General features: G+C 47.3%; 1 protein-coding gene across 1 annotated transcript in view; it reads left to right on the forward strand.

Moving 5' to 3' along the window:
* PDE4DIP (phosphodiesterase 4D interacting protein) overlaps window positions 1–25,785 on the forward strand; it is a 1,984,767-nt gene that overhangs the window by 450,233 nt on the left and 1,508,749 nt on the right. The window contains exon 5 of the mRNA XM_075321961.1: window positions 16,376–16,535. Within this exon, the coding sequence (XP_075178076.1) occupies window positions 16,376–16,535 (160 nt within the window). The remainder of the gene's footprint in view (window positions 1–16,375; window positions 16,536–25,785) is intronic.

Below are 25,785 nucleotides of genomic sequence, written 5' to 3' on the forward strand. Positions count from 1 at the left end.
TGGAGGAAATGGAGGCGGGCCTAGGTTTCCCGCTCTTAGGCAGACTCCACCCCCAGCCTCACACATCATCTTGACTCCTCCGCGGCGGTTCTTCTTTTTCTTTACAATACCGCCCACTTCATATTTCTTCCTTCGTGCCCTGGAACTGGGGCCTCCCCTCTTTGGGCGGAGTACTCCGTGACTCTTCTTCGGCACCGGCCAGCCCCAGGCTCTTCTTTTGGCGCCAATTTTCCGCGCCCTTTCTTCCTCAGTTTCACAGACGGCGGCCATTTTGCCACCATCTTGTGCCCGGTCCAACGCCTTAGGCACTTCTTCCTCCCACCATGGGACGGGAAATCTTCTCTAATAGCCCGGATAAGGTGCACTCGGCACCACTTGATCTCCGGCTTCTTGGGTTCCTGGCAGGGTAATCGCATCCTGCCGACTACGCCACATGTAATGATGAGCCAGGGGGGCCTCCGGCCTTGTAGTCGTGGCCTTTGTAGTTTCAAGGCTCTGCCCTGACTCCATCACTACTTCAAGGTCGGGAGCTGGCTTGCTGGGGCAGAGTGTGATGGTGCATTCGCCGGACGATGTACAAACGATCTTCAGACAAAGGGTGCTGATAACAAACGACATCCTTTATTGGTACAACACGATCCGGCAGTAAAATCAGGCACTTTCGGTGGAGCTGGGGGCAGCCTGCCCTAACGCACCCTCTGGTGGGGATATGCCCGCTGTACTCCACTTCGCCGGGCTCCCACTCTTTGGTTTCATGCACACCGGACCCACACCAGTTGCTTCACACCCTGAGGTTTCGTTCCACACCTTACTCTCCGGCGCCCCCTGCTGGTCCCGCTCACACACTCTGCCCCTCGATGTTTTCAGTCTCCCATCCCGGATCCAACTCCCCTCACACACACACACACTCCCCTGTGATTCAGCCGGCTCCTCCTCCCCGGTGGCGACAGCCGTCCCACCCGGCCACTAGGGGTGCCCTATCACAATACACAATAAAAGTCAAACATGTTTTTATTAATTACAATTCCGGGTTATCTCAGCTCCCTCCAGTAGGGGGTATGTTCACCCACTACACCATCACTGGTGTCACTGCCTTTAAATATGGACTCTTTTGTGTTGTGCTGCTGTTGTGTACTCTGACTCTGTTTTTTGAAACATTTGAAGATGGCATGATTGCCCCACACAAAAGGAGTATTCATGCCGAAATCTACAATTAGATGTAAATTTACATGACGACTCATTAAATGCAAAGCAAAAACCTTTCTTCACCATAGGATTATTTTGAGTAAATTTGTTAAAATTATTCCTCTGAGGAAGCATAAGGTTTAGCCATAGGCCCCATATTTGGCCCCATTGCATATTCCGGTGGATGGCTAACTTTTGACGAAAACTCTCATAATTCAGCCATGCAATCCCACCGAAACTGCGATATGCCTCTAAGATGTTCTCCAGGTGCTGAAAAAGACCCGAACAAATTGCCGGATTCTTTTCACCCAATACAGAAGAAAAAATACAAAATACCTGCAGCCAGTTATGGAATGATTTAAAAGAGGCCTTTTTCTTATCGTCTAAATCCGTCTTCTCATCTTTTTTAACATTTTCTCTGCTAGAGGGAAGCAGAGAAAACAAATCAACATAATCCCCCTTGTAAATCTTATCCCTAACTGGCTGCAACAAGTGAAATCCCAGGGGGGCATGTCACATGTCAAAGCCTCTTTAAATAGATAACCAGGCAATGACATGGACTTCTGACAACCACTAAGATTTGCACTACTCTCCCTAGCCACAGCCCCCCCTGCTAACATTTCATTTAACACTTTCTTTACTACAGCTTCAATACTGAAAGGGGGAGGGCCAGCATACAAGACAGACAGGGGAACATTGAAACTCTCACCCTGTCCTCTGCTCTGCGGTTCTCGGCCCTCAGCTGGACGTCCCGAGTCTACAGCAGCTCCGTGCCTCAGGCTTCTGCCTCCGGCATCAGGAAGCACCTCCTCCTCTTCAGACGGGGACTCAGACCAAGGGGCCCCCGTTGCTCTTCTGGCCTCAGACACGATCCTCGCCTGCGATCTCCCGCTGCCGCCAGGATTTTCAAATCCCTGGGCCGGCGTCGTGCTTTTACGGCGACGCCGACTAGATGACATGCCCTTCTTCTTCCTGGCCGCTCTGTCAGGCGCTGAACGATGACGCGCCTCTGCAGCCAGGATGGGCGGCGACACTCCGGCTTCCGCTTCTTCCACATTCCGCTCGACTGCTGCTGGAAGGGTGCTGCGCCGCAGGGACCGCCGTCTCTCTGGGATCTCTGCTGTCAGCGCCGCCATCTCCTCTGGATCGGTAAGCTGTATCACCGCCGTGTCACGATCCCCCGCTTCTTCAATTTCTGCTGGCTGCCTAGCCTAGATGCCTCCAGGCATTGTCTCAGCCAGGCTTCTCCGCCGTCCTCGCTCGCCCTCTTCAACAGTTCCTGCAGCAGGCTCTCCGTCAGCTGTTCTTCTTTGATCTTCAGAAGTTCTGACAGACAGCTGATGGAAAGCCCCTGCTTTTATTTACAAATTTCCCGCACTTTTCTAACAGCCGACCAATCAGCTGTTAGAAAAAACAGGCGCGCAGAACTGGCCTAAACCGGTTTAACCAGTTACCTCATGACAGGACACAGCTGTACTTAACCCTTCACTCACCACACATGTATTAAACATAAAACCTTTATTTAAAATAAAGGCCATTCCATTATATATAAAACCAGGCCTGTGCCATCATGCATTCACACGGCATACTAGCTACTGTGTTCTGAACACACTACTACTTTATTATACTTTTTTTGACATTATTTATTAATGATATGGCAAATATATTACATCAGATATATCTCATGCACAGTACCAAAACACCAAGAGGGAGGCTAGGCACCACCTAAATAATTAAATAAAGCCATGTGCCATGTACAAAACAATGGGACTAAAACAGCAAAAAAGGTACATATAAGGCACCAGGCTTTGAAATAGAAGGTAATGACTAGGGCGGACCTTGATTTGTGCAAAAAAAAAATAAAAATATATATATACAATATTTATTTAAACATGGTGGCAATAGACACATACATATTTAAAATCATTTAAAATCAAACATGAACAAACTACACCATCCACTCCATGGATTAGATCAAGAATAACACATAGGATATCATTTGGAAATTATCACACATACAATGTATTTCGTGAATCCTTGCTGGGAACTTGATATAAATCTGGGTTGATATCCCCTGTGTGCTATATAAAGTACTTGCAGAGCTCTGTAATGATGGCTGGTCAAAAGTCACAATAGACGTTCAATTGCAAAAAAAAATAGCCCCAAAATAGTTACCAGAGCAAAACATGCAGGACCAGGAGTGAAAGTGTAGTAGCCCAACGCGTTGCGCCAGTCAAGTTGGCTTCATCAGGAGAATACCACCTAATGTGCTGTTGGGGTCTTTAAATACAGTACATCCCCAACAAAATATTTGCTCTATCAGAGAGGGGGATAGATAATTATGTAGAGTGAGAAAAGGTGCTTTACCAGAAGGGGCTCCCACCCCTGGTGCTCATTTTTATCTTAGGCTACTTAGCCTTCCTGCACCATTCCTATCAGAACAATTCATTTATTTTTTTGCAATTGAAAGTCTATTGTGGCTTTTGACCAACCATCATTACAGAGCTCTACAAGTACTATATATAGCACGGGCTGCTACAATTTCACTCCTGGTCCAGCATGTTTTGCTCTGGTAACTATTTTGGGGCTTCCACCCCTGGTGCTCATTTTTATCTAAAGGGGGCTTTACACGCTACGATATCGTTATTGTTTTATCGTCGGGGTCACGTCGTTAGTGACGCACATCCGGCGTCATTAACGATATCGAAGTGTGTGACACTTACCAGCGACCTTAAGCGACCTCAAAAATGGTGAAAATCGTTCACCATGGAGAGGTTGTTTCAAAACCAAAAATCGGTAATGGTTGATTACTGATGTTGTTCGTCGCTCCTGCGGTAGCACACATCGCTGTGTGTGACACCGCAGGAGCGAGGAACGTCTCCTTACCTGCCGCCAGTCGCAATGCGGAAGGAAGGAGGTGGGCGGGATGTTACGTCCCGCTCATCTCCGCCCCTCCGCTTTGATTGGCCGGCCGCTTAGTGACGTCACGGTGACGTCGCTGTGATGCCGAACGTCCCTCCCCCTTGAGGGAGGGATTGTTCGTCAGTCACAGCGACGACGACGACCAGGTAAGTGCATGTGACGCTGCCGTAGCGATAATGTTCGCTGCGGCAGCGAACACACGATATCGCATCCACAACGGGGGCGGGTGCTTACATGCTCGATATCGCTAGCAATTGCTAGAAATATCATAGCGTGTAAAGCCCGCTTTAGGCTACTTAGCCTTCCTGCACCATTCCTATAAGAACATTTATTTTTTTTTTGCAATTGAAAGTCTATTGTGGCTTTTGACCAGCCATCATTACAGAGCTCTGCAAGTACTATATATAGCACACAGGGGATATCAACACAGATTTATATTGAGTTCCCAGCAAGGATTCACATAATACATTGTATGTGTGATCCTTTCCTAAGGATATCCTATGTGTTATTCTTGATCTGATCCATGGAGTGGATGGTGTATTTTGTTGATGTTTGATTTTAAATAACTTTAAATATGCATGTGTCTATTGCCACCATGTTTAAATAAGTATTGTATGTTTTCTTTTGCACAAATCAAGATCCGCCCTAGTCATTATCTTCTATTTCAAAGCCTGGTGCCTTATATGTATCATTGTATCATTAACAGTACCTGCATGCCTTTATTTGCACTGAAAATGACTGTTTTCTGTATATTTATTACATATTAATAAGGCAGCATACGTTGCATTGGGCTGTGTGCAATATATATATACCTTACCGATCCATGCATGTATACCCCTTACCTTACAATGTTCTTTGGGCATGTGTAATCCACCTTTTTGTTTCTCTCTGCTTTGTAATGACATTGTGTGTTTATGTGTTGTTGGAATTTATTAATAAAATTACTGTTTTTCTATGATCTGCCATCCAAAAATAACATCAAAACAGAGGAAAAAGAAAATGTGTGTGTGTACGTGCGTGTGTGTGTGTGTTGCGTGTGTGTGTGTTGCGTGTGTGTGTGTTGTGTGTGTGTGTGTGTGTGCGTGTGTGTGTGTGCGTGCGTGCGTATGTGCGTTCGTGCGTGTGTGTATGTGTGTGTATGTGTGTGTATATATATATATAGAATACTAAGAGAACTAGGAGGGAATAAATGACCAGTATCATAAGTTTGAAAAGAAATCAATTCAAACAAGGACAATTCAAGTATAACAATATAACCTTTATTAAATATAAAAAGCAGGTTTTAAAAAGACTTGAACACTAATCCAAAGTTATAAGTTATAAATAGAGACAGGAAGATAGAGAGAAGGTTCAGAGCAAAAGGCTGTTCAGGTCTGAGCCATCACCATGGGGGATAAAAATAGAGGCTCAATCCTGGCATGTACAAATTTAGTATTACAAACCTAGTGGAGGGAAGCATGCCAGTTATTAAGAAAAGCATAGTTACTTACCCATGGTGAAGCCTAGTCAGACCAACAGCCACCGCACCCCAACGCGTTTCGTAGTCTTTTTCAAGGGACTGCGACCAGGTCGCAGTCCCTTGAAAAAGACTACGAAACGCGTTGGGGTGCGGTGGCTGTTGGTCTGACTAGGCTTCACCATGGGTAAGTAACTATGCTTTTCTTAATAACTGGCATGCTTCCCTCCACTAGGTTTGTAATACTAAATTTGTACATGCCAGGATTGATGGTGATGGCTCAGACCTGAACAGCCTTTTGCTCTGAACCTTCTCTCTATCTTCCTGTCTCTATTTATAACTTATAACTTTGGATTAGTGTTCAAGTCTTTTTAAAACCTGCTTTTTATGTTTAATAAAGGTTATATTGTTATACTTGAATTGTCCTTGTTTGAATTGATTTCTTTTCAAACTTATGATACTGGTCATTTATTCCCTCCTAGTTCTCTTAGTATTCTATATTGTCTTTTTGAGGGTGACCATATGTCTTTCTATGATGTATAAAGTGGTCCTGGGTGTCCTATCTTGTTTCTTATATATATATATATATATATATGTATATATTATATATATATAAATACTGTGTATGTACAGTACAGACCAAAAGTTTGGACACACCTTCTCATTGAAAGAGTTTTCTTTATTTTCATGACTCTGAAAATTGTAGATTCACATTGAAGGCATCAAAACTATGCATTAACACATGTCCAATGAAATACTTAACAAAAAAGTATGAAACAACTGAAAATATGTCTTATATTCTAGGTTCTTTAAAGTAGCCACCTTTTGCTTTGATTACTGCTTTTCACACTCTTAGCATTCTCTTTATGAGCTTCAAGAGGAAGTCACCAGAAATGGTCTTCCAACAGTCTTGAAGGAGATCCCAGAGATGCTTAGCACTTGTTGGCCCTTTTGCCTTCACTTTGCAGTCCAGCTCACCCCAAACCATCTCGATTGGGTTCAGGTCTGGTGACTGTGGATGCCAGGTCATCTGGCGTAGCACCCCATCACTCTCCTTCTTAATCAAATAGCCCTTACACAGCCTGGAGGTGTGTTTGGGGTCACTGTCCTGTTAAAAAATAAATGATGGTCCAACTAAACGCAAACCGGATGGAATAGCATGCCGCTACAAGATGCTGTGGTAGTCATGCTGGTTCAGTATGCCTTAAATTTTTAATAAATCCCAACCACTGAGGACTCTCTGTTCTTTTAAACAATTTTTTTTATCTCTACTGGCTAACACGGTACAAAGATATATTTTACTTGTAATAAATCCCAAACAGTGTCACCAGCAAAGCACCCCCACACCATCACACCTCCTCCTCCATGCTTCACGGTGGGAACCAGGCATGTAGAGTCCATCCGTTCAGCTTTTCTGCGTCGCACAAAGACACGATGGTTGGATCCAATGATCTCAAATTTGGACTCATCAGACCAAAGCACAGATTTCCACTGGTCTAATGTCCATTCCTTGTGTTCTTTAGCCAAAACAAGTCTCTTCTGCTTGTTGCCTTTCCTTAGCAGTGGTTTCCTAGCAGCTATTTTACCATGAAGGCCTGCTGCACAAAGTCTCCTCTTAACAGTTGTTCTAGAGATGTGTCTGCTGCTAGAACTCTGTGTGGCATTGACCTGGTCTCTAATCTGAGCTGCTGTTAACCTGCAATTTCTGAGGCTGGTGACTCGGATAAACTTATCCTCCGCAGCAGAGGTGACTCTTGGTCTTCCTTTCCTGGGGCGGTCCTCATATGAGCCAGTTTCTTTGTAGCGTTTGTGTCATGATTCGCCTCCCTATCCATATGGCTAGGGGGCGGAGCCTTCTCTCGGGCCTCACTTCCGGCCCCTGGATGCCTTAAAAGCTGACACTTCCAGTGAACTAGCGCCGGCTATAAGCTTAGCTCTGCTTTGCCTGTGATTGCTGGTCCTGTGAGTGATATCCTGATCTGTCTGTTCCTGTGCCCCGTGCCCTTGTCTGTGTTCTGTCCCCTGGTCGTCCCTCCTGTCCTGTGTCCCCCCTCCTATTCCCCACTCTGTTGCTTCCTCCGGTACTGACCTTAACCTGACTTTGACTTCGCTTCTGCTCGCTCCTCCGGTCCTGCTTCTGCCCGTACGGTGTTTGACCCAGCCTGTCTGACTATTCCTCACATACCCTGCAGTTCTGCCTCTCAGCTGTGCTGATTAGACAGTGCATGAGAACGCTGTGCATTTCCTTCCTGGTTCTCATTGCTCTGTGTAGTGTCGTCTGCTGCAGAGCTCTGGCTCCCCCTGGTGGCAGCATTACAGTATAGCCGGCCACAATAGGCTTTATCTCCCATAGGGGAAAAAAAAAAGCCATTTAATTCTTGGTAGTGGGATCCAACTTTGCAGGATAACAGACTGTAATGGATCCACTCAGTACTTTGTGCGAGCAAGTAGCCAACCTTACGCAGCTGGTGCAGGATTTGGCTGCAGAGCATCGCACCCTGGTAGCTTCACACAACATTCTGCAGAGTGAGGTTTCTGCTTCTGCGAGGGCCACCTCAGTGGCAGTTACCTCACAAACCGTAGGACAGCATAGTCCCACTGATGTCCAACTGACCTCCCCCGAACCCACGGTGATGCTCCCCGATAAATTCTTGGGGGAGAAAAACCTATTTCGGACATTTAGGGAGAGTTGCAGGCTTCTTTTCACTCTCCGGCCTCGGTCCTCGGGGAATGAGACCCAGCGGGTGGGGATCATCATGTCATTACTTAGAGGGGGTCCTCAGACCTGGGCGTTTTCCCTACCCCCTTCGGCCCTGGAACGGCATTCGGTTGACCTCTTCTTTGACTCGCTCGGGGTGATATATGATGAACCAGACCGTGTACGGGTGGCTGAGGACAGGATCATGTGTCTCACTCAGGGAAACCACACTGCTGAGCTATATTGTTCTGAGTTTCGGCAGTGGTCCACTGAGGTATGATGGAATGATTCTGCACTCAGGTGCCAATTCCGGAGAGGTCTTTCGGACTCCCTGAAAGACGCTTTGGCTCTGCACCCTCCTCCCAGCACCTTGGATGATGCGATGACGGAGGCAGTTCGTATGGACCGCAGATTACGGGAAAGAAGGGGAACCATGCGTGAGATTCTGCCTCCTCTACCTAGGGCACCTTCTTTGCCGGCTATGGAACAGATGGAAGTTGGAGCCATCAGTCCAGATGAGAAGGAGAGGAGAAGACGCCGGGATCTCAAGTTGTGCTTCTATTGTGGACACCATGGACACTGGAGGAAAATCTGCCCGGTTTGCCCCTCCGCTAAACGGTCGTCGGGAAACTTCTAAGTTTGGGTAACGGTCGAGGAGGTTGCCCAGACTATCAGGTACCTTTCCTCTCCTCCAATAAGATACTTCTGAATGTCGACCTCCGGGTCAAGGAGTCGGTCTGGTCTGCTACTGCCTTTGTTGACTGTGGGTCCGCTATGAACTTCATTGACTCTGAGTTGGTCCAAAGATTAGAGTTAGGGACAGTGAGGTTAGAAGGACCCATTCAACTCCTGGCAATTGATAAAACACCGCTGCCTCAAAACCTGATTCGGTTTGCTACAGAAAAATTTACTCTGGTGATCGGGTCTCTGCATTCTGAAACTATTTCTTGTTTTGTAACGGCCAATCTCCCTGCTGGATTAGTGTTGGGGTATCCATGGTTAAGGTTACATAATCCCGTTATTGATTGGGAGTGTCGTACCATAGTCAAATGGAGTCCTGCTTGTCATAAAAGGTGTTTAGAATCTGTACCTGTGTTCTCCGTAAGTCCTGAGGGTCTTCCGTAACACCTGAGGGACTACGGAGACGTATTCTTGGAAACAGAGGCCGAGGTTTTGCCGCCTCATCGCCCATATGACTGTGCCATTGATTTACTTCCCAATACCAAATTGCCCAAGGCCCGTTTATATCACCTCTCGGGTCCAGAAAGGGCTGCTATGAAATCATACATATCTGATAGTATACGTAAAGGGCATATCCGTCCTTCTTCTTCCCCTGTGGCTGCTGGGTTCTTTTTTGTAAAGAAGAAGGATGGAGGATTAAGGCCATGTCTCGATTTCCGAGAATTAAACAAAATTACTGTGAAAAACACGTATCCGCTTCCACTCATCCCTGAATTCTACAACCAACTCTCTGAAGCCCGGTGGTTTACCAAACTAGATCTCAGGGGGGCCTATAATCTTATCCGTATTAGAGAAGGGGATGAGTGGAAAACGGCCTTTCTGACGTCAGATGGGTTATTCGAGAATTTGGTGATGCCTTTTGGTCTAACAAATGCCCCTGCGGTGTTTCAAAATTTCATCAACGATATCTTCTCTGATTTTCTTAGTCGTTTTGTGGTCATCTATCTCGATGACATTTTGATTTATTCTGCCGATAGAGATACGCATATTATGCATGTTTGCTCAGTATTACAGAGATTACGTGATAACCATCTGTTTGCCAAGCTTGAAAAATGTGTTTTCTCTGTTCAGGAAATAGCCTTTCTTGGGTTACTCCTTTCTCGTGATGGGCTTAAAATGGACCCAGGAAAGGTGCAGGCTATCGTGGATTGGGTGCAACCCAGGGATATCAAGGCGCTACAATGCTTTTTGGGTTTCGCTAATTATTATCGAAGGTTCATTAAGGGGTTTTCTCAAATTGCCAAGCCATTGACTGACCTTACACGGAAAGGGGCGGATCTGCAGAACTGGTCGCAAACGGCTGTCCACGCCTTTTTTGAGTTAAAGGATCGGTTCATGTCCGCCCCAGTTCTGATAAAGCCTGACCTCGAGGCGCCGTTTGTTGTTGAGGTGGACGCCTCAGAGGTGGGGGTGGGAGCTGTTCTCTCTCAGGGCCCTGCTACTCTGACTAATCTGCGACCATGTGCGTTCTTCTCCAAGAAATTCACTCCAGCTGAGAGGAACTATGATGTGGGTAACCGTGAATTATTGGCGGTAAAGTTGGCATTCGAAGAATGGAGGCATTTTTGGAGGGTGCTGTTCACCGTATTACTGTCATCACTGATCATAAAAACCTCGCGTATATCGAGTCCGCCAAGAGATTGACGCCTCGACAAGCGAGGTGGGCTCTTTTCTTTTCTCGATTTCATTTTTGTATTACTTTCCGTCCGGGGTCTAAAAACATGAGGGCAGATGCACTGTCTCGTAGTTTGGACCTGGTGTCACCTCAAGAGCCTCCTTCCTCCATTCTTCCACGAGGGGTGGTGGTTGCTGCCTTGTCGTCCGAGTTAGAGGCTGAGGTCAGGGAGGCCCAGTCCTCAGCGCCATGTTCCGCTCCAGACACTAAACTGTTTGTCCCTTTGCACCTCCGGTTACGAGTACTTCAAGAGTTCCATGAGTCCGTACTTAGTGGCCATCCTGGAGTTACAGCCACTCGCAGGGCTGTTGCTCGACTGTTTTGGTGGCCGTCTCTTCACTCAGATGTTGCTCGGTTTGTGTCTGACTGTGCTAAATGTGCCCGTGCTAAGGTATGTCGTAACCGGCCGGCCATTACCTGTTCCTGAAAGACCATGGACCCACTTGTCCATGGATTTCATTACGGACCTCCCTGTCTCAAATGGTATGACTGTGATCTGGGTGGTGGTGGATCGTTTTAGTAAACAGGCACATTTTGTTCCCCTCTCCGGTCTACCTTCTGCTGCGACCCTTGCCAACCACTTTATTGACCAGGTGGTTCGGTTACATGGGTTGCCCCTGAATATTGTGTCTGACAGGGAGGTTCAATTCAATTGAGTTGTCCTTCTCGTCCGCCTATCATCCCGAGTCTAATGGGCAGACGGAAAGGACGAATCAGACCCTTGAGCAAATCCTGCGGTGCTTGGTTTCTGCTCAGCAGGAGGATTGGTGTACGTTTTTGCCCCTTGCGGAGTTTGCATTCAATAGCAGAGTCCATCAGTCTACGGGAACTTGTCCCTTCTTCTGTAATTACGGGTTTCACCCTCACTTCAGGACCTTCTCTAGAGTGGATTCAGGGTGTCCAGGGGCCGACTCCATCGCTCAGCATCTGGGGGAGGTGTGGAAGGAGGTACGGCGGTGCATCGTGACGGCTCAACAGTCCCAGAAACGCCAAGCGGACAAATGCCGTTCTCTGGGACCCCCCTTTCAGGTGGGGGACAAAGTGTGGCAGTCCACTCGGAATATCAGGCTCAGGGTTCCGTCTGCTAAGTTGGGTCCTAAGTTTATAGGGTCCTATGAGATCATCGAAGTGATCAACCCGGTGGCCTTTCGGTTGCAACTGCCCCAGACCTTGCGTATTCCCAATGTATTTCATACCTCCTTGCTTAAGCCATTTGTCCCTTCGGTGGTGGATTCTCAGACCCCTCCGGCTCCAATACTGGTGGACGGTGAGGAGGAGTACGAAATTCAGCGTATTATCGACTCTCGTTGGGTTCGTAGTTCCCTCCAGTATCTGATTCATTGGAAGGGTTACGGTCCGGAGGACCGGTCCTGGGTGCTGACTCGCTCCGTGCGGGCCGATCGGTTAATTGCGGCTTTCCACCGTAAGTATCCTGGGAAGGAGGGGGTACTGTCATGATTCACCTCCCTATCCACATAGCTAGGGGGCGGAGCCTTCTCTCGGGCCTCACTTCCGGCCCCTGGATGCCTTAAAAGCTGACACTTCCAGTGAACCAGCGCCGGCTATAAGCTTAGCTCTGCTTTGCCTGTGATTGCTGGTCCTGTGAGTGATATCCTGATCTGTCTGTTCCTGTGCCCCCGTGCCCTTGTCTGTGTTCTGTCCCCTGGTCGTCCCTCCTGTCCTGTGTCCCCCCTCCTATTCCCCACTCTTTTGCTTCCTCCGGTACTGACCTTAGCCTGACTTTGACTTCGCTTCTGCTCGCTCCTCCGGTCCTGCTTCTGTCTATACGGTGTTTGACCCAGCCTGTCTGACTATTCCTCACATACCCTGCAGTTCTGCCTCTCAGCTGTGCTGATTAGGCAGTGCATGAGAACACTGTGCATTTCCTTCCTGGTTCTCATTGCTCTGTGTAGTGTCGTCTGCTGCAGAGCTCTGGCTCCCCCTGGTGGCAGCATTACAGTTTGATGGTTTTTGCCACTGCACTTGGGGACACTTTCAAAGTTTTCCCAATTTTTCTGACTGACTGACCTTCATTTCTTAAAGTAATGATGGCCACTTGTTTTTCTTTACTCAGCTGTTTTTTTCTTGCCATAATACAAATTCTAACAGTCTATTTAGTAGGACTATTAGCTGTGTATCCACTAGACTTCTGCACAACACAAGTGATGGTCCCAACCCCATTTATAAGGCAAGAAATCCCACTTATTACACCTGACAGGGCACACCTTTGAAGTGAAAACCATTTCCGGTGACTACCTCTTGAAGATCATCAAGAGAATGCCAAGAGTGTGCAAAGCAGTAATCAAAGCAAAAGGTGGCTACTTTCAAGAACCTAGAATATAATACATATCTTCAGTTGTTCCACATTTTTTTGTTTAAGTATTTCATACCACGTGTTAATTCATAGTTTTGATGCCTTCAATGTGAATCTACAATTTTCATGAAAATAAAGAAAACTCTTTGAATGAGAAGGTGTGTCCAAACTTTTAGTCTGTACTGTATATGTGTGTGTATATAATATTATATATATATATATATATATATATATATATATATATATATATATATAATGTATATGTGTATGTGTATATATATATATATATACACTAGGGATGAGTGAATCTGTATGGTAAAGTTTGGGGTTCGTACAGCACACCGAGTGTCTGCGTCTCGGACTCGAGCATGGTCTTTACAAAAAAATGTCTGTGTCCGAGTTTGGAGTTTGAGCAATATTTCTATGCTAACGAAGGTTGTTGAAAGGCTGCAGTGCAGCCAATCAACAAGCTTTATTGCATGCTGAAGATGCCTGTACACTGCTGGGAACAATAAAGAAAATAAGATATAAACTCCTATTTTTGATGACCAGCAGTAGTAAAACTGACAGCTGGGAGGTGGTATTATTCGGCTGGGAAGATCCTTGGTTAATTTGACCTTCTCAGCCTAAAAGTACCATCCCCCAGCCACCTCAGAAGTGAAGTATCCACTAGATGCACCAATTTTGACACTTTGAACTGTTTTTCCTGATTGCCCTGATGCGGTGGCAATCAGGGTTGAAGTCAGCTGTGTAATGTCAACTGCGAAATGTCAGCTGGCATCAAGCCCAGGGGTTCGTAATGGAAAGGCATCTTTCAGACATCCCCATTACTAACCTGACATGTGTAGAGTTATAAAAAAAAACCAAAACATAGGGAAAAAATAGTTTATTTGAATAAACTCACCCCCAGACTCCCTCGTTCACCAATTTATTAATTCAAAAGAAATCCTGACAAGTCCAGTGTAATCCAATATTGTAATGTCCCATGATGCCCATCAATTCCTATGGATCTTTGTTCTGACAACATTCACAGGATAAGAATTTATATGTCACTGCTGATCAGCGGCATCCCAGAATTTCTCACGCTTATGAGAAATTCCATACCTGCAGTGACCGGCAGTGACCTATGGAGCCTCAATTTTTTTAAATTATTTATGATCCCCTATATTTTCGATAACTAGCCAAGGTTACCCAGACAGCTGTGAGTTACATGCAGTTGTCCGCTTTACTCGTGCTGGTTATCAAAAAAAGGTGGGACCCCCACATCATTTTATGTGATTTCAGGATAATTGCCCCCGTTTTACTTCCTTTTTTAGCCCTCTAGCTCTTACTACTACCAGTAAGCAAAGAAGTTCAGATTCCCATTGACTTATATGGAGTTCTGTGTCAAGTTCAGGTCAAGTCTGTGTATTGAACCGAACTTTTAACTAAAATCCAGCCTAACCTGGTGAATCCGAACTTGCATGGGTCTGCTTATCCCGATACATAACAGAAATATTCAGTACCTATGTCAGGCCACCTGAATCCCCTTGGGCAGAAGTGGCAAAAGGTATGCCGACTAGTCCAAAGAGTCAGTGCAAAAACCTAAAGGCCGCTTTAAACGCGTGACCCTAACGATATGTCGTCGGGGTCACGGAATTCGTGACGCACATCCGGCCTCGTTAGCGATGTCGTTGCGTGTGACACCTACGAGCGACCACTAAAGGCTGCTTTACACCAGACAATCTATCGTGCGATAGATCGTCGGGGTCACGTTTTTTGTGACGCACATCCGGCATCGCCAGCCTGTGTGACACCTCCTAGCGACGCAGTATCGCTCACAAATCGTGAGTCGTGTACTGCTTGCTAGGTTCCATAATATCATTTAATTTAGTTGCTCATCGTTTCCGGGGTAGCACACGCCGCTCCGTGTGACACCCCGGGGACGATGAACAGCAGCTCACCTGCATCACGCGGCCGCCGCCGGCTATGTGAAGGAAGGAGGTGGGTAGGATGTTTACGTCCCCTCCGCTTCCATTGGCTGGCGGCCGAGTGACGTCGCTGTGACGCCGAACGTCCCTCCCACTACAGGAAGTGGATGTTCGCCGCCCACAGCGAGGTCGCACGAGAGGTAAGTACGTGTGACGGGGGTTACAGAGTTTGTGCGACACGGGCAGCGATTTGCCCGTGACGCAAAAAGGACGGGGGCGGGTACGATTGATTGTGAAATTGCACAATCGGTCGTACCATGTAAAGCAGCCTTAACAATCAGAAATACTCACCAAATCATTGATCGTTGACACGTCATTCATTTCCAAATATCGTTGCTCGTGCTGGATGAAGGTTGTTCGTCGTTCCTAAGGCAGCCCACATCGCTACGTGTGACACCCTGGGAACGACGAACAACAGCGTTCCTGCGTCCTCCGGCAATGAGGTGGGAGTGACGTGAATGCGGCTGCTCTCCGGCCCTCCGATTCTATTGGTGGCCAGCTGATTGATGTCGCTGTGACGTCGCACAAACCGCCCCCTTAAAACAAGAGGTTGTTCGCCGGCCATAGCGACGTCGTTAGGAAGGTAAGTACGTGTGACGCGTACTACCGATATTGTTCGCCACGGGCAGAGATTTGCTCGTGACGCACAAACGACTAGGGTTGTTGCGATCGCTAGCAACATCGCTAGCAATGTCGCAGCGTGTAAAGCAGCCTTTAAAGCCGCTTTACACACAACGACATCGCTAACGAGATGTCGTTGGGGTCACGGAATTCGTGACACACATCTGGCCTCGTTAGCGACGTCGTTGCGTGTGAAACGTACAAATGACCACTAACGATCAAAAATACTCACCTTATCGTTGTTCGTTGACGTGTCGTTCTATTCCCAATTATCGTTGCTGTTGCAGGACGCAGGTTGTTCGTCGTTCCTGCGGCAGCACACATCGCTATGTGTGACACCGCAGGAACGAGGAACATCACCGTACCTGCGGCTGCCGGCAATGAGGAAGGAAGGAGGTGGGCGGGATGTTCCGCCGGCTCATCTCCGCCCCTCCGCTTCTATTGGGCGACTGCTTAGTGACATCGCTCTGACGCCGCACGAACTATCCCCTTAGAAAGGAAGTGGTTTGCCGACCACAGCGACGTCGCTAGGTAGGTAAGTATGTGTGACCGTTCTTAGCGATGTTGTGCACCACGGGCAGCGATTTGCCCATGACGCAAAACCGACAGGGGCGGATACGCTCGCTAGCGATATCACTGCGTGTAGAGTGCCCTTTACACAATATACCTTTAGACTAGGAACTTAAATTACATTTAAAAATGTGCCTTAATCTACACGATTGTGATTTTTGTTGTTGCTGTTTTATCCTAAATGATTTCTAAGGAAAACTCCTATAATATTTTGTCTTATCAGGATGATTCAACAGATGACTCTCATACTTGATAATAAGGATTGTCTCATCAACCACTTAACAGAGAAGAATCAAAGTCTTATGAACCATCAAATGAAAGACATGGAAAAGTCAATGCATGAGTTAAGCAATGCTTTGGAAGAAAAGGAAAAAGAATATAAGGTAGAAAAACCTTTATCTACAGTAAACTAAAACTAAGAAAATGTTATTATTGTACACTACATGGTATACAGAGAATATGTCATAATTGTCATAATGTAATAACACTATATCCAACCATAATGTTACCTGAATGACATATTTTCAGCAGTTTTCGCATTATCTGACATTATTGTAAGTTTATCTGTCCTTGAAAAGCATCAGGCACTAGCTGCTAGTATGAGTTCCAATCCTCGGGAACACCGCTCATGGTTTCCTATTCATTTTCTGCTTAGTCTCCAAAGTGAACACTTTACCTTCTCCAAATCTAAATATTGTGATCATCTGCCTCATTAAGAATCAAGAGAGTTGTGATGCCCTGGCCTATCAGGTCGTTACAGGGTATTGTGCAATCTGCTCTTCTGTGCAATATCCACCTCCTCCTTGGTTATGGGTCCCCAACTAATGGTGTTGCCAACAGCAGTCAATCAAAGTCCTAGGTACACTCTGCACCACACCCACCAGACACACCAGTGGACGGCCTGAGTGGAATAGGGTCGCCCACTTGGGGGGTTGGTTAAGGGGAAGGCAGGAGTGTGAGGAGTAGGGCAGTTGAAGTTAGGGAGTTGAAGGAGGAGGTTGAAGTTAGGAGCCGGGCTCCTTGGAGAAACTGGGTGACAGACGGTGGTCTGGACCTAGTAGGAGCTGGACCCCTGGTCGCAGGGGATCATTGCAAGGGTCACGGAACTGTCTAGGAGAACAGCCGGCGGCCTTGCACCATCACCGGGCTGGGACCAGGGCACGACGGGGTACGTGGACCCTAGGTCAGAGAGTAGTTTCAGGCAACCTGACAATTGACCTGACGAGAATGGAGCCTTCAAGATCCGTTCTCCACCTGCTCTAAAATTGGGGACTAGCACAATGAGGGGGATAGGACTTTCCACATATACGGTCCAGAAAATCCCAAGTGTGAACCCTGAGAGCAAGCCCCCACAGTTAGCCATACTGTGCAGTGGCACCCAGCTAGTTCCACACTACCGGGATCAACAGAGAAGTAACTTAGTGCCAGGAGGCAGGTCACGGATCACCAGGCAACACCATCGGGGACAGGACCTGAACCAGCTCCCCTCAGCGGCAGCGGTGTCCAGAACTTTGGTTTATCCAGTTGTCGGTGTCAGCTTTATGGACTGAATGAGTACGAAAGTGGCCCCTGCACTCCTCACGGCATTCCCCCAACACCATCATAGAGTCCTGGGGCATTCCCCCTACCCGTGGAGGGACCTAACACCTGCCTGCCGCATTCCATCGCCCCCGGGTACTCCCAACTGCAGCGGTGGTACTCTCCAAATTACCACAAACTACGGGTGGCATCACGAACTCTAACACATGCCCTGTAAATAATCCCCTTCGTTTTGAGGAGCCGCACGATCCCTGGGTCCGGAGACCCCTCGAGCCACCGTGGATCCAGATCCGAGCAGCTCGGCTGCTGACGCAGGCTGGCACACACTCAAAATAACTTAACGTCACGAACAGGATCCGAGCAGAACCCACTTACCTGGGTGACGTGTGCCTTAGAAGTCGAAACCGTGAGTCAAGATCCCGTTTCCTGCCAATTCCACCATTTTCCACCATCTTTTGGTGCCAAAATGCGAAAGCGCGAAGCCGAAGCCTCGCCCTTCGTCCTGAGAGTGAGCCCAGAACCGGATGTTCCCAGAGGGCCACAGAATCGAGAAGAGTGCTGAGTGAAAACCGAGGGGGTGTGATGGCATGTAGCAGCAGCGGAAGAAAAGCAGGGACACTAGGACTCTGTCATAACGTTCCTGGACAGCGCAGAGGCAAGATGGCGGAGTGGAGCTGATCACCAGAACGTGCTGTTCCCGGGACCGCGACTTGGATTGAGGAAGAGACTGAGCAGTTGTGCAGGAGAATGCGGACGCAATTCATGTTTATACTGGACCACTGGAGGGAAGAGATGAGGAGCCTGGCGATGGCGGTGCAAGCCCGTGAGATTGAGATCCCACGTGAAGAGAGGGTAAGCAGTTACAGAGTCGCTACTGATTGCCCTAATCCGGCCGATGTGGCTGAGGGATCCTCCGGACCGGCCCCACTCCTGGTGAGCACTCCGCCGCCACTAACCCTGTCCTCGGCAGATGCCGAGCTGCCTATTTCCACCCCGGCAGCGGAACCTTCAGCTCCAGTATATGAAGCTACAGCTGCAGCACCCCCGGTTCCATCCCTTGACCCGGTTACGACAGCGGTCACCCCGACACTGGCCAGACCAGATCCGGCGGCATCACCGAGCCCGGCCATAGAGGCGGAGCACCCGGACCCTGCAACTCCGGCTGCAAAGCAGTCGGTACATATACCCGATATAGCGGAGGTGGAGCCTGATGATCTGCCGATTCCACTACCGCACGTCATCCCAACGGCTGTTGGGGCCGCCAGAGTTCACCTGAAGCCTGAGCCAGCTAGGGAACCGAGGCTGGACGCTGACGCACCCTACTAGAAATGACATCAACAACAGCTACAAATGGAGATAACCATACGAAACCCGCGACAACAGAAGCTTGCCGCCAGCAACCAATAAGAGAAAGAACAAGTGAAGAGTGCTGCTTCACGAGTTCGGGGCCACGGTGCCATGGTCTAGTATATCGGTTTTACCCCGTGCAAGGGTGGAGGTTCATCCAGGAGGCAGGCTTCACTACCGGGGTGTTTGTGTCCCAACGGGATGTCGCACAGCACCTCCCCAGGGGACACCCCGAGCGAAATCTGGAGCCTGAAGACATGGTTACCTATACCCGGCATTGCGGAGAGCGGGGATGGTATGCCCTAGATGTAAAACGGCTCGCTATGGTTGATGAGCGGGTTGTACCAGCTGCCGCTGTTGATTACCAGACTCCCAGTGAGCAGTACCTGTGAAAAAGTTTAAAATGTGCAAGTTGCTAGATATCTGTGTTTTCGTTTTTTAGTTTTCAAAGTTTGTTGTTTTCCATATAGAACATGTTAAAGTGTGAAAATTTAATCAACATGGTTAAAATGAAAAGAGAAAAGTTACCAGATTATCGAGAAGATTTGTTATAGTGTGTACCCCGGTGCATGGACTTCGTTTTATTTATGCACTAATATTTTGTAGTAAGTAAACATGGAACATGGTTACAGGACTGGTTGTGACCAACCAAACTTGTTTTCTTGTAAATAGTTGCACCTCCTGTGCCTACCAGTCGTCTTTTGCAACGCCTGGGACTTTAACCTGGTCACGGACCCATCATAGGTTTGCATGGGGGTCAGGTTGTTTGGGTGGCGGGTTAATGGGATCACATTGAGACTGGACTGTCGCAGGAAGAAGCTGCAATGGAGCAGGTTGAGTCTCCGCTACTAACAAACCGGTAGCGTTCCACCGTTGGAATGATGAACTCACAAAGTTTTAGTAACGTTTAAGTGCCAGCCTCCCTAATGAGAGATGTATTGTGTAAAATAAAAATGTTTTTTTTTTCCAATTTTACAGTTAAAAAAAATAAATAAACCCTCTGATGTCCTGTAGCTCGAGGACGAGATACAGTACAGACCAAAAGTTTGGACACACCTTCTCATCTCTAGAACAACTGTTAAAAGGAGACTTTGTCTAGCAGGCCTTCATGGTAAAATAGCTGCTAGGAAACCACTGCTAAGGAAAGGCAACAAGCAGAAGAGAATTGTTTGGGCTAAAGAACACAAGGAATGGACATTAGACCAGTGGAAATCTGTGCTTTGGTCTGATGAGTCCAAATTTGAGATCTTTGGATCCAACCACCGTGTCTTTGTAGAAAAGGTGAACGGATGGACTCTACATGGCTGGTTCCCACTGTGAAGCATGGAGGTGGAGGTGTGATGGTTTGGGGGTGCTTTGCTGGTGACACTGTTGACAATTTATTCAAAATTGAAGGCATACAGAACCAGCATGCCTACAACAGCATCTTGCAGCGGCATGCTATTCCATCCGGTTTGCGTTTAGTTGGACCATCATTTATTTTTCAACAGGACAATGACCCCAAACACACCTCCAGGCTATGGAAGGGCTATTTGACTAAGAAGGAGAGTGATGGGGTGCTACGCCAGATGACCTGGTCTCCACAGTCACCAGACCTGAACCCAATCGAGATGGTTTGGGGTGAGCTGGACCGCAGAGTGAAGGCAAAAGGGCCAGCAAGTGCTAAGCATCTCTGGGAACTCCTTCAAGACTGTTGGAAAACCAGTTCCGGTGACTACCTCTTGAAGCTCATCAAGAGAATGCCAAGAGTGTGCAAAGTAGTAATGAAAGCAAAAGGTGGCTACTTTCAAGAACCTAGAATATAAGACATATTTTCAGTTGTTTCACACTTTTTTAAGGATTTTATTCCACATGTTTTAATTTATAGTTTTGATGCCTTCAATGTGAATCTACAATTTTCAGAGTCCTGAAAATAAAAAAAAGTATTTGAATCAGAAGGTGTGTCCAAACTTTTGGTCTGCACTGCACGTTTAACCAAGGGGGAATGTGACGCCCTGGCCTACCAGGACGTCACAGGTTATTGTGCAATCTGCCCTTGTGTGCAATATCCACCTCCTCCTTGGTTATGGGTCCCCAACTAACGGTGTTGCCAACAGCAGTCTATCAAAGTCCTAGGTACACTCTGCACAACACCCAACAGACACACCAGTGGACGGCCTGAGTGGAATAGGGTCGCCCACTTGGGGGGTTGGTTAAGGGGAGGTCAGGAGTGTCTGGAGTAGGGCAGTTGAAGTTAGGGAGTTGAAGGAGGAGGTAGAAGTCAGGAGCCGGGCTCCTTGGAGAAACTGGGTGACAGACGGTGGTCTGGACGTTAGGGTGAACTCTTAACCAGAGATCACTAGTTGCCTACTGCCTGGCCTAATTGGTGTAGACCAAGTGCATGTGTAAAGAAATCACACCAGACACAGTCGGATATAAAATCTCTTCTTGATCACAGTAGAGATGGCACCGAACAGAGAGAGTACAGAGCATGTGTCCTCTTGATATAGGCTAGGGGCGTACACAAGTTCAGATATGCTCATTTAGTGGGACAGTTCATGGGCTAGCCAATGGGGAGATCTGTGTTGCTGTTGATGGGCGGGTCTGACTTCAGTGGATGAATCCATGGTGATGGTGATGGGAGGGATGTCATCTGGTGGATCCATGCTGATGGTTTGGTCTGTGATGTCATCGGGGGCCATCTTGGGTTCCTCTGAAAACTGACTGGCTTATGTATAGAGAATTAATTTCATTGAACATACTTCTCACAGTGCTTTATGTCCAGAAGTTAATTAAGTATTTCATCTTATAGCCTCCAATGTTTATTTGGTTGTAAATTGTAAAACTTTAATAAAAACATTTAATTAAAAAAAGTATTTCATCTTATGGCTCTCCTGAAAAGTACCCCCTAAATACTTTATTAACCTTCTGACCCTACCGTGGTCCTCTAACACATTGACTCTAATGCTTTAACTGCAACTTTTTTCATTTTTCTATTTGCTATACAAGTAATGCTAAGCCTTTGCCCCCGCTGATACAGATTGTTGATCAGAGAGTTGATCACATCGTGCACACACAGTTCACAGAGGCACAGGTAATGTCCCAGTCCTTAGAACAGACTATTTAATGCCGAAGAGCTCACCCAGATTTTGAGATGAATCGATTAAAAAGAGTAAGGGAATTGCAAGAATAAGCTTCTTACCGTTATGCTGCAGCTTTTAGCATTACTGTTTCTGAAAGACTGATTCTCAGTCAACATCTGAGTGCTGTCTGCGTCTTCGAGACTTTTCTACCTGAATACACCTGATTGTATCACAACTCTAATGGATCTGTTCTTGTCTCGGGTCCATAATCTACCACCAAGAGGCCTTTAACAAGATTTCCCTTACGCATGGATCTGATTACCTTCAGTAACACAGAGTATCACTTTTATGGCTGCAAATACCAACAAATAAGACAATACCAGTTACCTACAAGTGTATGTTATCCTTAAAAAGTAGCTTAAACCCTTAAAATAATTGGTTGGTTCAGATCAGATAATGTTTTTCCCACCATGAGCCCTTATTTGTTTAATGTTCCTGTACCTATTGTTCCCTTATCATGGTTATTTCCATGTATTATCCCCAATCAAGGAAATTCTCCATAAGGTTCTATGTGAGGTAATCCAGCACTATGTGTGTTGTGACACTCATTCTGCCGGTACGATGGACTCTTTACAGCGGCTGCTGTCTCCAGATGGGTTTTCTCTCAAGCTTCATGGAAGTTGCTGTGGTTGGGGAAAACTAGATCAGTTCATCTGATTCTGACTCATGGCTCTTTCTAACTTGTCTTTTTTAGGATCACCCAGTCTCCTGGCTTGAGACCACGTGCTCCTGACACTGATTTAGGATCTTTAATTGGAGGATACACATGTTTAACACACTATACAGGCAGTTGTGTAAGGCTCGTACATCACTGGTCAGGATATCACACTGTATCTGAAGTATCTATGAGAAATATAATATAAATAAAATTAAAAACAACATACACCCATGTGAGTAACTATAGACACAATTAAATATTCCAATAAAGTAGGGGGCAGGGATTGGGGCAATAGCCCTAAACTCTCCCTACCTCGAAGTGGAGGTCAGCACCCTATAAGGCGAATTGGGACCCCCGCTCACCGACGGCTCACCCTCCCTATCCCTACACTGCTAAGCTAATACGTGCTGCTAATGTCAGTAAGGGAATATAGAAGCCGTGAGATACAGTGGATAAAGCGGCATCAATATGCAATTATATACATCCAATTCATTCCCAAAGATTAAATATTCAAACTCTCCAATCCAGCCCCCAAGTTGTTAAGCGTACATTAAAAACACATCTCTTCAGACAAGCTTATCATAATAACTTACTAACCTAACTCTCCCCCGTCCCACCTTCTAAATGCTACTCGCACCCTTCTCTCTCCTATTTCTGTCCTCACATCTTACATACAACCAATAGCATGTAAGGGCACCCAAAAGGTTACTGTCTAAAGACCAGATCATTCATCTTTATATGTAACCAATAAACTAGCATAACGATGGCCGGCCAGATCTACAAGTGTGCTTCACCTTTTGTGTCCCCCCATTTCCCCATAGATTGTAAGCTTTCGAGCAGGGCCCTCATTCCTACTGTAGCTGTTGAATTATGTACTATTTTGTATTTGTCTATACAACCCCCACCGGATTGTAAAGTGCTGCGGAATATGTTGGCGCTATATAAATAAACTTTATTATTATTATTTAACTCTGTATTTTACATAGCTGTTTGGTAGCTTAAATCAATATGATACAGCAAATTCAAAGACCAAACCCTAAAAGAAATTCAAAATTTCACATGTATAACATGTACCCACTGTACCAATATAATAATACTAAGGCCAAGTAAAGTCATGAGGAGATCTTATCCAATCACAGACCCTCCACTGTCCAATCGACAATCAGGCTAATAAAATAAACGCATATTTGTCAGACACTTAGCTTGAAAGAAGCCCAACGTGTTTCTCCCTTCTTCACAGTGGCAGACAGGGGTTAATCAGGGGCATCCCCACGTACTGTAAGATCTTTATAATGACCTCTGCTATAGAATATGTACTTTTACCACTTTTTAGGAACTCCATTTTTACATACCACCAGTGTGGAGCCCAGCCCAGGTCTCCATTACCTTCAGGGACTCCACGTGGAGGGACAGTCTGGTCATAGGCAAGTTTCTTCTTTAGGAGTTTCGTGATGCCACTCTCGGTATTGCGGTCAGGGTGACCGCCACTGCAGATTAGGGGACGCCTGGGGCCTTTGGTAGGTGCAGCCAGTTGTAGTAGCCTCCTGAGAGTGAGGCAGGCCCCAGGGCCCTGTGTAGGTGTGTGGAACCACAGGTCGCAGAATGACTCACACGCACAGCAAGACTGTCTTTCATGGTCTTTACTCACGTTAGGTGGCAGGGAGAGTAACCCGGGCATAGCTGGGATTAACCAGAGGAAACCAGGCACTCCGTCAGGCTGACTGATGAGGGTGACCACCGACTCGCCTTCCTAGCCCTGGTGTTTTGGGGTGACCCCGACTTGTAGTCCTGCTGGGATCGCCCAGGGAAGTTGCTGCTGCCTATTCTCCCCTCTTTTTGGCCCGTTTGCTTGTAGCCTGGACCAGGTCACTCTGGCTGCTTGCCTCCTGTGAGCTATGGACACTCTCTTTGCTACGTGGCTCCGGACTCTGGTGTGGTGGTGAGGGTGTGAAGTACCCCCACCTGCAGATTGAGCAGGCCAACTGAATGGGCCCCTGCTCTGGGAACCTGCAACCCGTGCGGGCCTGGTACCTCCCTGGCAGTCCCCGTACTCAGCCACCCCTTTGCTCTCTTTAGCCTTGGGTGGATTTCGAGTGGCACTACCAGGTGACCGATCTCCCCTGTCAGTAGTCACTGCACTTGCGTTGTCAGATTGTGACAGGCTCCAGGGTCTGCTTTCTGCGACTGCACTCACTAACTGGCTCACTTCTCCCTCCCCTCTGTGCCTGCCTACGCCACCTAGCAACCAGGCTCTCTACCACACCCCTTGAGTGGAGGTGGAGGCCTCGCCCCCTCCTGGATTCCCCAGGGGTCCACTCAAAGGTCCATGTGGGAGACCTGATTACTATGCGCCTGTGTGATCACACCTCGGTCAGCCTTCTGGATTACCTGTGTTGTACTGCCCCCAGCATGGGTGCAGTACTCAGTGGTGCCTGACCAGGTCAGGGGCACCACATTCCTCCCTTAGTTATCACCAGCACGTCCTCGGGCTGCAAGACAACATTTAAAATGCATAAAACGGTAAAAGAATTTAAAACATTATAAACCATACAATGGTACCATACATCACCACCCTCCAACCACAAGTCCGTTACCCACCCAAAACCCTCTCAGGAGGCAGGTCACCGGTCCTTTTGGTAACCAGGTCTGGGCCATCTGTATCCCAGCCTTTCCTCCAATCTTCCTCTCCCGTCGAGCCGTGCCTTCAGTCACTTCTAGCAGGATGTAGAGGTGGCTTTCGTAGTCTGGTGGTTTTTAGGGTATACCCTGCTTTGTGGAGCCGCGCCTTTGGCCTCTTCTGGCAGGATGTAGAGGCGGCTCCCACAGTTGATGCAGACAGGGTACCCTCTTTGTGGTGGAGAGCCAGGCCCCATAAACAGGTGTGGTCTCTGGTCACAGATGAGCCAGGCCCCATAAACAGGCATGGCCAGGTGGTTGTACCATTTTAGGTAACTATCATACACTGCG

Source organism: Anomaloglossus baeobatrachus, chromosome 8 (assembly GCF_048569485.1).
Source record: "Anomaloglossus baeobatrachus isolate aAnoBae1 chromosome 8, aAnoBae1.hap1, whole genome shotgun sequence".
Lineage (NCBI taxonomy): Eukaryota > Metazoa > Chordata > Amphibia > Anura > Aromobatidae > Anomaloglossus > Anomaloglossus baeobatrachus.